Source organism: Artemia sp. Qi Xiang Cuo, chromosome 19 (genome assembly GCF_049724085.1).
Source record: "Artemia sp. Qi Xiang Cuo chromosome 19, ASM4972408v1, whole genome shotgun sequence".
In the NCBI taxonomy this organism is placed as follows: domain Eukaryota; kingdom Metazoa; phylum Arthropoda; class Branchiopoda; order Anostraca; family Artemiidae; genus Artemia; species Artemia sp. Qi Xiang Cuo.
In genome coordinates this window covers 28,305,914-28,321,401 of record NC_142812.1, presented here as the reverse complement: position 1 = coordinate 28,321,401, position 15,488 = coordinate 28,305,914, and the positions used below count along the sequence as shown (strand labels likewise).

Here is a 15,488-nt window from a genome sequence, read left to right as displayed (position 1 = left end):
TGTAAAGAGTTAAATTATCCTACTGCAATCACTTAACACCATAAGCCCCTTTTCCCGTCTATTTATGTGGAGTGAGAGAGACGATATAGCCTACTTGAAAAATATATATATATATATTAAAGACTCAGAAACATCTAGAGAACTATATAAGATAAAAGGAAACTTATGTGACCAATCAATAAAGAATATGAATAATAAATCGAAGGTTTTCAAAATGTCAAATGACATCTTTCGAATTGACGCAGGCGACTTATAAAGATGGGGGAAGGGGAAAGTGCTCAAGGGAATAAACAGAACTCTCGAGCACGTGGTAATTATTAATTATTTTAATCTTTTTTTCATTCTTAAATTTGCGGTACCAGGTATAATTAAATATCTGATTTCCCGCTAGTCTTTTATCGAGGGTTTTAGATGTCTATTGAATCTTCTTTTGAAGAAGACAACAGAGAAAATTTTAGGGATAATTTGATCAGGAAGGTCATTCCAGATCGAGCGAAGATTGAGTTTTTGGGGTTGAGTTATCGTAGCAGAGCAAGATAAAGATTAAAGAAAATAATTTGAAAATATGAAATTAATGGCAACTATAGAAAAGTTGCCGCATGATTTAAGTGCACGGTTATAACAGGCTGGGACTAAGAAGTATGAGTAATTAATTCCCGTGGACATGGTCTGGTATCGATCAGAGGCGTCAATAGCCAACATATTTTTTTTTTTTGGGGGGGGGGGGGCAATGGGTCTTACCAACCGGCTGGTTGCTTTCACAGACTAATTTGGTGACACTGTTATAAGAATTAATTCATTTTTGGTACTTTAACGACTAGCAAGATACTGATCTTATTTAATCGATTTTAGGTCACATATTTCTATTAGCCCCTGAATAAAAAAAATAAAAAAATGAGGCGGTAAAATAATGGCACTTCGCGCCACTGTTTTGCCGACTAAGATTTGTTGTTCAACTCACTGAAAACACTGGTGAAGAGGCATCTCCCCTCCTTTTTATTCGTGACGCCCCTACTGACAACTATACTACGTGATAAAAGTTTACCTCTTGTAATCGAGAACGCGTCGACTAGGCGTATATCAGAAGGTTTTCCCGTTTGAAGTACCTTTAAGGGACCTTTTGTTTCTAATTTAATTTGAATAAGAAGAAGTCAAACCCTTAGACAGAAACAATCAAATTCAAAATTGACAGAGCTCCTTTTTCGAATAAGCCAGCAATAGTTTCAGTAAAGACAGTTTTCTAAAAGTCTTCAAGCTCAGTTCACAAAAAAGTACTGGGTATCGTCCAGTAGGCGTATATCAGAAAGTTTTCCCGTCTGAAGTACCTTTACTTGTATGAACTACGGGACTCTTCAGGAACGATAATACAACCGTGCAGCCTCAATCCCTCCGCAACTGGTATGCTCAATGTAAATTTGTTGATACTTTTAAATTAATTGGCTATCTAAGAAAAGTTCTAAATTTTTGTAGATAAAAAAAGTTAAAGAATACGGCACTGGGCTTTAACTATCCCTACTGGCGGTGCTGATCTTCGTTTAATAGCCTTTTAGCCAGGAAGTGCAATGGGGGCCAGCCATCATGTGCTTTATCATGTCCATTTTTGTAATGGGAATGTCTTCCAAGACGACCCACAACGTAAGCTTCAAGCTGGCTTCAATTATACACTCAGCATTTAATTTTTTGGGAAGGTCTTCATGCTGCAGCATTGATGTCTGATTGTTCTGAACCCTGCTCTTGTGGAAGTTTGTTCTAAGATTTGTGGAAGGTTAAGTTTGTGGAAGGTTTTTGAGCCAGCCATCATGTGCTTTCGCACACCCTTCCTGTTTATCTTCCGCAGATTTCTCCAGGTACTAATTTTGAGCTGGTAGACTCTGGATGAGCTTACAGAGTCACACCACTGACCCCCGTTCAAACCAACTAACCAGCGATACCAGGAATCAAATCACTGTCCTCTCGAGCAAACAGTTTCAAGTCTAGCGCGCTAACCACTCGGCTAGGACGGCTCTAGGAGACAGGAGCTTGAAAACTCCCCATTAGGGTTCTTTAAAACACTGAATCTAGTGGTGTGATTTTCAAAAAGATCGCTTGCCTTTTTGGGGGTGTTTTCCCTATTTTTGGGCAATCAGACATGTTTCTTCAGGATTTTATTGTTTGATGTGTAACAGTAAACTTAATGAACTTTATATGTGTTATCAAAATTCCTTTTTTAGAGTTTTGATTACTATTGTCCCCAGTCCCCCCTTAATTAATGTTCTTTACCAGCTATTCAATTCTACACCTTATATTCTGCAAGTATTTTTGAATATAGTTAGAAAAGTCCAGAATCCATTAATTGTTTCTTCATTTCTTTCATTTGCCTTAATTTTCCTTTGGCTACTCCATTTTAAATGGGGGGAGAATTTTCCAGGGAGGAATTGTAAAGGGAGGAGGATACACCGGGCTTCTTCACTATATATTTCTAAGCAATTAAATCGTTTCCGTATTATAAATGTTTTCGCCCAAAAGAAAAAACAATAATCAGAAAAAGTGATATCTTAACTTATATAGAAGGTTTTAACTTTTGCGCACGAGCAAACATTTTACAAAAACATTATTTAAGTAAATACATAAAAAAAAAAGTACCTTAACATTCCCCAATTCAAAATTCTTTTATGCATCAGTAGTTGATAATTTTTCGTATGATGTCGCTGATTGTCATCTTCCAATATTTGCTCAAAATCATAAATACATTGTAGTAAGATGAGTCCTTATACTAAGGTTTTTGATCAAGTCCCGGTGGATGACAAACTGAACAAATAGGTGATCTAAGCCTGACTTTTGTAGGTTAAATTCGAAAGTAAGGAATCCTGCATTTAAAATAAATGTAAAAGTACATTATTTTGATGCTAAAGCTAATTTGGCCAGTATACACTTTCCAGAGTTTTATTAACCCAACTTAACGACATTCAGAGATTTTGTAACCAGCTCACAAGAAATAACTGAGGCATTTGATAAATCCTCCTTCACATGCTATTTTTCGCCTCCCTCCAATCGCTACTGTCAGTACCCCGGACCTCAAACATGCCCTTGCAATGGTTCTCCCTTTCTGTCACTTCCCTCATGACGCTTCGTTCATTATGATTGGAAGCTCGGGCCTTCGGCTATTGCAGACATTAACATAACACCATTCAGTCAAATTTGCTGCTTCCCCCCCCCCCCCCTGATCTTTAGAATATATGTCCATTTTCAGGATTCTAATATAATTCTCTAAAATCTTTCTTTCTCAAGTTTACTTTTTTGATTGTCAACACAGAAGCACAAACACATAAACACTTTATTTTATATATCTTAGCAAAACGGCCAGCTTTTCCGGCTATATGTCACATTCCTCTGTCAGCTTAAAATATAAATGTTCTTGCTTTTATAACTTTAATAAATCAAATAATATTAACATTTTGATTACTAAACATCAGTATATGTATATTAAACTGACAATGCACATTCACTTGTATTTTTTTTCAGTAAAGTGCAAATTAGGTTCTGGCCATGGGAATGCATAGGGGTTTTGAGCACAACTTATGTTAATTTCTGCTAGTTTTGAGTTTCACTCGGTTATTTATTGTAACTTCTGTTCGTTTTGAGTTTCATTTATTTATCGATGCTGATTTGCGGTAGTTTCACGCTTTGTAGATTATTTGATTTTATTTTTGCTCATTTTTTGTTTAATGGAGTTCTTTTTTTTTCTTTGAAAAACTTATTTTGTGGAAAAAGTTTTTTTTTAAATTAATTTCTGTTCGTTTTATATTGACATAGTGTTTTTAGGGAAGAAGAAAATAATACTTTAAATCTTTTCGTTTTTTAAGACATTATAGTTTGTTCTGCTATTTGTATGCAGGAGAAAAATTTTCAGCAATTTTTAACAACATACACCCTTTTAAAATCTGAACACAAATAGTAGCGTTTAATTTTGTTTCATACCCCCTCTAGTTGACCTGAAATGGAAAACTTGATACCATTCGCAAAAAAATCTGCTTACTTTTCTTTACTTTACTATTCTTTGATAGCTTGGATAAACTTACGGTATTTTGATTTGGTTAAATTTTAATAGCAGAAGAAGTCCCAACAGTTTGAACATGATACCCTCTGTCGTTCTTGTGATACTGCTGAAATGCCTTGTTGGTAATTAACATTTGCACAGTGCATATTTATTTAATCTTATGGGAACATTTAGTTTTTAAATATATTGGCAATTGGGTGGGTGGGCGTGGGAGGGGGATTAGTTGCCCTCCAACCATTTTCGACTATTAAAAAGGACATTAGCCCTTTCAATTTCTCAATCGAACGAGCTTTTTTCGAAGTTTCTACGACATATCCGTCCATACGAAGTGCCCTGGTCTAAAAAAACAAAAAACAAAAAAAAAACAAACAAAAAAAAAAATCATACATTATACCCATATCGATCTTCAAGCCTTCCAATAACTTTCGACTATTAAAAAGGGAACTAGGCTTTTCGATTTCCAATCGAATGAGCCCTTTTTGAGTTTCTACGACAACGCGTTCTATAAACATCTTATATAACCCCAGGGCATAAATTACAACCCTTACCCTAAGGGTTGTGAGGGTGGTATCCTCTAAAACATAATTTCCCGAACTTTCAACTATTAAAAAAGGCACTAGCTCTTTCAATTTCCAATCAAATGAGCCCTTTTGAAGTTTCCACGACAACGCTTTCAATAAACACCTTATATGCCCCCAGGGCATAACTAAAAGGGCTCGAATGAGCCCTTTTTGAAGTTTCTACGACAACGCGTTCTATAAAAACCTTATATGCCCCCAGGGCATAACTTACAACCCTTGCCCTGAGGGCTGTGGGGGGGGGGGGGTCATCCTCAAAGACCTAATTTCTATCTGGAAATCAACTACACTGAACAAAATGGCTATCTCAACATTTTGATTGGATGTGTTTCGGGAAATGGTGGGCGTGGAAGGGGTGTTAGTCGCCTTCCAATAACTTTCGACTATTATAAGGGGCACAAGCCACTCCAATTTCCGATTGAATGAGTCCTTTTCAAAGTTTCTACGACAACTTCTTCATTACGAAGTGCCCTGCTCTAAAGGAAAAAAAATAATAAATAATACATTGTGCCAACATCGTTCTTATATGCGTGTCCTCCTCAAAACATATTTTCTGTCTAGAAATCAACTACGCTGAACAAAATGGCTATCTCAAAATTTTGATTGGATGTGTTTGGGGGAATTATGGGAGTGGGGGGGGGCTAGTTGCCCTACAATCACTTTCGACTATTAAAAAGGGCACTAGCCACTGCAATTTCCAATCGAATGAGCCCTTTTCGAAGTTTCTACGACAACTCCTTCGATACGAAGTGCCCAGGTATGAAAAAAAAAAAAAAAACATTGTGCCAACATCGTTCTTTACTTAGGCAGCGCGATTTCGCTGCCTATGATAGCCTGCCGTTACCTTTATCTGTTCAATTTGCTAGTTACGGTCGGTCAGCTTGGGCGATCGGCCACCATACGCTTATTATCATTGTATCACCGATGTATTTTTTTTTTTTTACTTTTCAGATCTATTTTTTACCTAAGTACATTGTAATGATTCCACAACTATTGAGCATATATTATTATGTTTATACCTTGATCAGTTTAGTTTATTTGTGTTTACAAACACGCATACACCCTTGCTTATACATATATAATAGCTTTAGAGCTGGCTCTTTAGCTTATAAGAAGCCCATTTTACCTGCTTCGACCCCTACTAATGACGGACCCTGACCTCCTAGCACACACAATATATATATATATATATATATATATATATATATATATATATATATATATATATATATATATATATATATATATATATATATATATATATAGAGATATATAGATGAGATATATAGATAGAGATATATATATATAGAGTCACACCACTGACCCCCGTTCAAACCAACTAACCAGCGATACCAGGAATCAAATCACTGTCCTCTCGAGCAAACAGTTTCAAGTCTAGCACGCTAACCACTCGGCTAGGACGGCTCTAGGAGACAGGAGCTTGAAAACTCCCCATTAGGGTTCTTTAAAACACTGAATCTAGTGGTGTGATTTTCAAAAAGATCGCTTGCCTTTTTGGGGGTGTTTTCCCTATTTTTGGGCAATCAGACATGTTTCTTCAGGCTTTTATTGTTTGATGTGTAACAGTAAACTTAATGAACTTTATATGTGTTATCAAAATTCCTTTTTTAGAGTTTTGATTACTATTGTCCCCAGTCCCCCCTTAATTAATGTTCTTTACCAGCTATTCAATTCTACACCTTATATTCTGCAAGTATTTTTGAATATAGTTAGAAAAGTCCAGAATCCATTAATTGTTTCTTCATTTCTTTCATTTGTCTTAATTTTCCTTTGGCTGCTCCATTTTAAATGGGGGAGAATTTTCCAGGGAGGAATTGTAAAGGGAGGAGGATACACCGGGCTTCTTCACTATATATTTCTAAGCAATTAAATCGTTTCCGTATTATAAATGTTTTCGCCCAAAAGAAAAAACAATAATCAGAAAAAGTGATATCTTAACTTATATAGAAGGTTTTAACTTATGCGCACGAGCAAACATTTTACGAAAACATTATTTAAGTAAATACATAAAAAAATAGTACCTTAACATTCCCCAATTCAAAATTCTTTTATGCATCAGTAGTTGATAATTTTTCGTATGATGTCGCTGATTGTCACCTTCAAATATTTGCTCAAAATCATAAATACATTGTAGTAAGATGAGTCCTTATACTAAGGTTTTTGATCAAGTCCTGGTGGATGACAAACTGAATAAATAGGTGATCTAAGCCTGACTTTTGTAGGTTAAATTCGAAAGTAAGGAATCCTGCATTTAAAATAAATGTAAAAGTACATTATTTTGATGCTAAAGCTAATTTGGCCAGTATACACTTTCCAGAGTTTTATTAACCCAACTTAACGACATTCAGAGATTTTGTAACCAGCTCACAAGAAATAACTGAGGCATTTGATAAATCCTCCTTCACATGCTATTTTTCGCCTCCCTCCAATCGCTACTGTCAGTACCCCGGACCTCAAACATGCCCTTGCAATGGTTCTCCCTTTCTGTCACTTCCCTCATGACGCTTCGTTCATTATGTTTGGAAGCTCGGGCCTTCGGCTCTTGCAGACATGAACATAACACCCTTCAGTCAAATTTGCTGCTCCCCCCCCCTGATCTTTAGAATATATGTCCATTTTCAGGATTCTAATATAATTCTCTAAAATCTTTCTTTCTCAAGGTTACTTTTTTTGATTGTCAACACAGAAGCACAAACACATAAACACTTTATTTTATATATCTTAGCAAAACGGCCAGCTTTTCCGGCTATATGTCACATTCCTCTGTCAGCTTAAAATATAAATGTTCTTGCTTTTATAACTTTAATAAATCAAATAATATTAACATTTTGATTACTAAACATCAGTAAATGTATATTAAACTGACAATGTACATTCATTTTATTTTTTTCAGTAAAGTGCAAATTATGATCTGGCCTTGGGAAGGCATAGGGGTTTTGAGCCCAACTCATGTTAATTTCTGCTCGTTTTGAGTTTGACTAGGTTATTTATTGTAATTTCTGTTCGTTTTGGGTTTCATTTATTTATCGATGCTGATTTGCGGTAGTTTCACGCTTTGTAGATTATTTGATTTTATTTTTGCTCATTTTTTGTTAATTGGAGTTCTTTTTTTTTTCTTTGAAAAACTTATTTTGTGGAAAAAGTTTTTTTAAAATTAATTTCTTTTCGTTTTATATTGACATAGTCTTTTTAGGGAAGAAGAAAATAATACTTTAAATCTTTTCGTTTTTTAAGACATTATAGTTTGGTCTGCTATTTGTATGCTGGAGAAAAATTTTCAGCAATTTTTAACAACATACACCCTTTTAAAATCTGAACACAAATAGTAGCGTTTAATTTTGTTTCATACCCCCTCTAGTTGACCTGAAATGGAAAACTTGATACCATTCGCAAAAAAATCTGCTTACTTTTCTTTACTTTACTATTCTTTGATAGCTTGGATACACTCACGCTATTTTGATTTGGTTAAATTTGAAGAGCAGAAGAAGTCCCAACTGTTTGAACTTAATATCCTCTGTCGTTCTTGGGATACTGCTGAAATGCCTTGTTGGGAATTAACAATAGCACAGTGCATATTGATTTAATCTTATTGCAACATTTGTTTTTAAAATATAATGGCAAATGGGAGGGTGGGCGTGGGAGGGGGATTAGTTGCCCTCCAATCATTTTCGACTATTAAAAGGGGCATCAGCCCTTTCTATTTTCAATCAAATGAGCTTTTTTCGAAGTTTCTAGGACAAATCCTTCCATACGAAGTGCCCTGGTCTAAAAAAAAAAAAAAAAAAAAAAAAAAAAAAAAAAAAAAAAAAATCATACATTATACCCATATCGATCTTCAAGCCTTCCAATCACTTTCGACTATTAATAAGGGAACTAGGCCTTTCGATTTCCAATCGAATGAGCCCTTTTTGAGTTAAATACATTCTTAGACCACACTGGCTATACATGACAAATGAAACTCAGAGAGTAGAGAAAGTAACAAAATGAAAAATAAAATCAAAAAGGGTGAAAAAACGAGGATTTTGTCAGCCAGCGAACAATGAAGATGAAAAAATATACGAAAATATTTCTAAACGGACACCCGCAAATTGGTCCTAATTGATAAAAAAAAAAAAAAAAAAAAAAAAAAACGAAAATCTAACCTTTCGAAGTTTACTATACAAAGACAGAACTTGAGTGTCTGTTCTGTCTTTGTATAGTAAACTTCGAAAGGTTAGATTTTCGTTTTTTTTTGTTTTTTGTTTAGCACTGAGGACGACTTGGCGGAGGTCCTTGTCGAAATATTTGCTTATATTTTGTCATCTTCATGGTTCGCTGGCTGACAAAATCCTCGTTTTTTCACCCTTTTTGATTTTATTTTTCATTTTGTTACTTTCTCTCCTCTCTGAGTTTCATTTGCCTTTTTGAGTTTCTAAGACAACACTTTCTATAAACACCTTATATAGCCCCAGGGCATAAATTAAAACCTTTAACCTAAGGGCTGTGAGGGTGGTATCCTCTAAGACATAATTTCCCGAACTTTCAACTATTAAAAAAGGCACTAGCCCTTTCAATTTCCAATCAAATGAGCCCTTTTGAAGTTTCCACGACAACGCTTTCAATAAACACCTTATATGCCCCCAGGGCATAACTAAAAGGGCTCGAATGAGCCCTTTTTCAAGTTTCTACGACAAAGCGTTCTATAAAAACATTATATGCCCCCAGGGCATAACTTACAACCCTTGCCCTGAGGGCTGGGGGGGGGGGGTGTCATCCTCAAAGACCTAATTTCTATTTGAAAATCAAGTACGCTGAACAAAATGGCAATCTCAAAATTTTGATTGGATGGGTTTGGGGAAATGGTGGGCGTGGAAGGGGTGTCAGTTGCCTTTCAATCGCTCTCGACTACTAAAAAGAACACCAACCACTCCAATTTACAATTGAATGAGCCCTTTTCGAAGTTTCTACGACAACTCCTTTGATACGAACTGATCTGGTTTAAAGGAAAAGAAAATTATGAATGATACATTGTGCCAACATCGTTCTTATATGCGTGTCCTCCTCAAAACATATTTTCTGTCTAGAAATCAACTACGCTGAACAAAATGGCTATCTCAAAATTTTGATTGGATGTGTTTGGGGGAATTATGGGCGTGGGGGGGGGCTAGTGGCCCTCCAATCACTTTCGACTATTAAAAAGGGCACAAGCCACTCCAATTTCCAATTGAATGAGCCCTTTTCGAAGTTTCTATGACAACTCCTTCGATACGAAGTGCCCAGGTATGAAAAAAAAAAAAAACATTGTGCAAACATCGTTCTTTACTTAGGCAGCGCGATTTCGCTTCCTATGATAGCCTGCCGTCACCTTCATCTGTTCAATTTGCTAGTTACGGTCGGTCAGCTTGGGCGATCGGCCACCATACGCTTATTATCATTGTATCACCGATGTATTTTTTTTTTTTTTACTTTTCAGATCAATTTTTTACCTAAGCACATTGTAATGATTCCACAACTATGGAGCATATATTATTATGTTTATACCTTGATCAGTTTAGTTTATTTGTGTTTACAAACACGCATACACCCTTGCTTATACATATATAATAGCATTAGAGCTGGCTCTTTAGCTTATAAGAAGCCCATTTTACCTGCTTCGACCCCTACTAATGACGGACCCTGACCTCCTAGCACACACAAACATGGCCTGATATCAACTCCTTCATTTGTCACGGTCGGAAGGTCAGATCTTCGGCCGTCACAAGCGTGTTACAATGAAATAAAATTTATGTTTTGCAATTTTTGTTATATATATATATATATATATATATATATATATATATATATATATATATATATATATATATATATATATATATATATATATATATATATATATATATATATATATATATATATATATATATATATATATATATATATATATATATATATATATATATATATATATATATACACTAGCAAAAGAACCGTCTTCGTAAGTTCATTAGCAACCATAAGACGGGCTATTCGTATCTTCCCTCGACTTCGACAACTGCAAATAACGAACATGACTATTTATGGCATTAATAACAAAATACATGTCTGTCAACAAATATAGCTAAATTTCAGTCCCATGGTCAGACTCCTCAAGTAAAAAGAGACTAAGTTTGTTTTTCTACATTAATAATAAATGTAACATTACTTCAAAATTGTTTTTGATGGATTCGTGAAGTCTTTCTGTTAAAGAAACATTCCGACGTCTTGAAGATTCTGTAACCACTTCACACGCGGCCAAATAGCCTTCTAACTTCATTTGTTGAACTTTACAGAAGGTGAATGTAGATGAGTCTACTTGAGAATAAATGTTAGCGGCTGACCGGAAGTACCCAGCAGCTTCTTGCTGTTTTCTCTTGAAAATGCAATATGAGCCAAGGTCATAGTAGAGCTGCAAAATAAAGTTACATGATAAAGGTATATGTGGACGGATGGCACACATTTACCTTTATCATAGGGAATAATGTAATATGAGCCAAGGTCATAGTAGAGCTGCAAAATAAAGTTATATAATAAAGGTATATGTGGGCGGATTGCACACACATACCTTTATCATAAGGGATAATGCAATATGAGCCAAGGTCATAGTAGAGCTGAAAAATAAAGTTATATGATAAAGGTATATGTGGGCAGATGGCACACATATACCTTTATCATAAGGGATAATGCAATATGAGCCAAGGTCCTAGTAGAGCTGAAAAATAAAGTTATATGATAAAGGTATGTGTGGGCGGATTGCACAATCATAGGTGATAATGCAATATGAGTCAAGGTCATAGTAGAGCTGCAAAATAGAGTTGGATATGGCAAATATTTAAAAGAAATATTTAAAAGGAAAAATAATATACTCATTCGGATTCACAGGCATGTGCACATATGAAAAGGTGGGGGTGGGGTGGCTTTGGATCGCACCCCCCCTCCTTAACGAGGATGTGTTAAGAATTCTCCTGAACAATCCAGTAAAAATGATCTCAGTCCTCAATCAGTACGAAAACCAACGGAGTCCTAACTTGGTGAAAAAGAAAGATCAGACCCACAGCTGCGAGTTTTAGTAAGGTGTTGAGACTTTTCCAAAGTAATTTCAGACTACTGGTCCTTTTCTGTCCCGTAAAATAAAAAATTCAAAATAGAGGAATCCCTAAAGTAGGAAACTTTGAAGGTTCCTAGCTTCTAGACTGTAAAGGGCAACTGTCTAATATTTCTTGTGAAAACTGTCCTTGGCTGTAGATACCTACTTACCAAACTCGAAGACATTCTCAGCCTTTTCAATTTTTTTGGTCATTTCCTTATCAATAAATTTTTTTAAAAGTCCAGGATTATACCAACCACGCAACAGTCTTACGCCTTTTGGCAAGGCTATTCCGCTGTCCCATGCCTTTGCTTGCTTCACTAGTTTGCACATCGACCATGGGCTATCCCTTAGTTGCCTAGGTGATTCATCTCTCTATGATTGTACTGTCTGATTGCTGGCATAAAGAGGAAACATGAACCTTCCGAAGCCCCTCATGAATAATGAAAAAAAAATGATTTTTGTTGATAAGATAGTCTGCAGATTTTATTAGAAAGAAAAAATATATATTAATAAAAGCAAATTACTTTTAAGAATACAAACTTAAGTTTATTCACAGGCACTACAGAGCTCCTTTTATAACATTTGTTTTAACCACATCAACAGTTATAGACACGAAACAGATCACAAAAAGATGCTTCTAGTGAAAGATGGAATAAGATTCGTCTATCGTCGAGAGTACTCAGACGATTGGTCCGAATGGCTTCAGTCCAGTAGAAGAGTAGAACCCATGTAAAGATCTTAAACAACAAGGTTAAAAATCCTCCTCCAAATGCATGCCAATTTTTCTTCTAGCAAAAACATTAGTAAAAAATCATTGCCCAAAATTACAGCTAATCGAGAAGATGGAAAAAACGTACAGTTTTTGCTTAGGATTTCAATTACAATTCAATATTTTCGTTCTTGAGCAGAAACACTTGAACATTTTTTACCAATATTCAAAATTAACATAATCAAACTACGTCAAGCAAATGAAAAAAAAAAACACACACACAAAAAAAAACAACCAGAGATTAGTTTTAACAACATTTGAAAAAGAAAAACCTTTTCACAGAAAAGGTTTTCAATCACATATTATGGGTTTCCGATGGTTATAACAGCCATAGAGTAGTACACCATTATTGCGTCAAATATTCGAAGTTTCGTATTTATAGTGACTTGGTTCTTAATCCATAAGGTTTCCTAAGACGGAGAGAAACAGCCCAAGCTGAAGAAACCGGAGCTTTGATTTCATCATTAGCACTACTATAATGATCCACCAGATTCTAGATATTTGAATGAGTGACACCTTTAATGGTAGTTCCATGGAACAGGACGGGTGCGTCTCCAAAGCCACTTGTTCTGTTGGTTCTGTTTTGGTTGACTTATATGGGGGCTGACACATTTGCCCTTATTGGATAGTTCATCAGGCACGGACTGTGCCTCTTGGAGTCTGCAAGTAGGCCAGTGTCATGTGGTTAATATAAGTCGGTTAAGTATAGAATTGCTTATTAGTACTCATTGATACCACTAATTAACAATGAGGATCGAATCTATTGTAGACTTAAACCCATTCTCTTTCATCACGTTCTATATTGTATCTTAAATCACCCAGGAAAAAATAGTTATTAAGATAATGACCAGCATCTTCAATGGGATCTCCATCGAGCCAAACTTTTGTCTCCGATACTACTTGTTCTCATCACCATTGTTTATTGCAGACTATTATGGAGACCAACATATATCATCTATCGGCATGGTCCAGGTCGGTTACTGACAGGGAAGGGCTTATCATTACTCCTGGACAACTCTTAATTACAACGAGGTTCCAACCGTTTACCAACTTAATTCCATCTTCCGACATGGCGTCTCATGTCACCAAGTCAAATCATGCTAAAGAGCACTTGAATTATTTCTTGCACGTGCTTAAATCTGTGCTCCAGAATATGTCTTAGACTGATTATCTTATCATAACAGCCCATTTCGATATAAAGGCCTACCTATATGCTTTTTTTTATACCTATTGTCATAAGAAATTGAAACCCTGAAATAAAATTCCAGGAGTGGAGGGGGATCTCCAATTTAAAAAATGGATAATTTTGGGTTGCAGTTTTCTACTTCTTTAAAGGAGCCGAGGCCAATTGAACAATCTTTATCTTGGGATGATAGTTTTTAATCTCCGTCCCTCCCTGTGCAGTTAAATATATGTCTTTCATTTTCTGTTTGCACCCACAATATTCCTACAGAGTGGAGCTCCCACACATCTTATCGTTGTGTCTAAGTTCATTCTTTCAAACGAATGTATATTGGACGGTATATTACCTTCTCTTCTTTGTCATATTGATATGCAAGATCTCTCACGACATATTGAAATATTGAATCCTTGAACCCTTATCCACCCTCTCAGACCCCGTAGTGCCACCTGTGCTTTACTGAAAATAATGTTTAGTTCAAAAGTTTTACTGAAAGCAAAGTGTACCTTGAGCAACATTTCTTTTTCCATTATGCCAGCAACAAATTAAATACTAACCAAACTTCCAGAAATTGTTTTTTATTTATGAATTTGTATGTTTGAAACAATCCATTTTGTTTTATTAGTCTAGTATACGACACATTTTCATTGTTATTTTCTCCTTTTAAAATCCATTCTTTATCTAATGCATAAAACATCCTTTGGGGGAATCTTGTATTGTTTGGCTAGTTCAAAAGATTGGTTCAGCAAACTGTATAGATGGTTTCAAAAATAACAACTGACATTTGGAAACTTTAGGCATAAAGTTTTTATACTTTTGAATTAAACTGACCCAAATTGAAAAATAGTGACGAACAAGCATGTGCTTTTAAAATAAAAAATTAGTCTGAAAATGATAGATGTATTTATTCTAAGAAATTACTTGTTTCTTTCCAGATTTTTTTTTTATCTTATGACAAACCAAACAGCAGAGGAACATTCTATATAGTTTTCAGTAAAGCAAAGATGATACACTCGCCTTTAGGCGGTTTAGGAGGGTAGTACTTTCTTTCTTATGTAACGTAATTTCTATCCATGATAAGTTAGAATTATGCTATTACTCCTACTACTAACAACTCATCGCAGCACCAAGTCACCTGAGACCAACACAGCTACGCACTCTCCTCCTCTACCCCAATCTATTCAAAGCCATCCTCTTTACACCTTCCCAGGAAGTTTCCATTTCATTTATATCTTTCTTTACGACATCCCCCCACCCCAACCATGGACGACCTGTTTTCCGTTCGGCCCTAGACAGTTGGCAGAAAAGAACAATCTTTGGCAATCTGTCATCTTCATCCACAGAACATGCCCTAGCCATCTCAACCTTTCCCTCATTATAACCCTAGAAAGCGGGATTGAACCACACTTTTCGTACAGTCTACTGTTTGAAATACGGTCATTAAGCCGGGTACCCCGAACAATCCGTAGGCAATTTCTGTGGAAAACATCTAGCAAATCTTCATCCGTTTTTCGGAGCGCCCATGCTTCACAGCCATATATGACGACTGTCGTCACTGTAGCTTCCAATAGTCTAATCTTGGTTTGCAGAATTATCTTCCTATTCTTCAAAACTTTTTTTTAACTGTGAAAAAACACCCCAAGCCTTGGCTATTCTACTTTTAACATCTTCACTGCTCCCATTGTCTTTACTAATAGTACTACCAAGCTAAGTGAAGCTGTTCACTTGATCAATCTTTTCGTTACCCAACGTCACCTTTTCATCTTCACTTATTCCTAGCCTTAGTGACGTAGTCTTCT

At 35.7% G+C, this 15,488-nt stretch overlaps 1 protein-coding gene across 2 annotated transcripts in view; it reads right to left on the bottom strand.

The window, feature by feature from the left end:
- IntS8 (integrator complex subunit 8) overlaps window positions 1–15,488 on the bottom strand; it is an 81,784-nt gene that overhangs the window by 56,259 nt on the left and 10,037 nt on the right. For both annotated transcript variants that reach the window (XM_089104849.1, XM_089104850.1), the window contains exon 5: window positions 10,817–11,059. In XM_089104849.1, coding sequence (XP_088960975.1) covers window positions 10,817–11,059 — 243 coding nt within the window. The remainder of the gene's footprint in view (window positions 1–10,816; window positions 11,060–15,488) is intronic.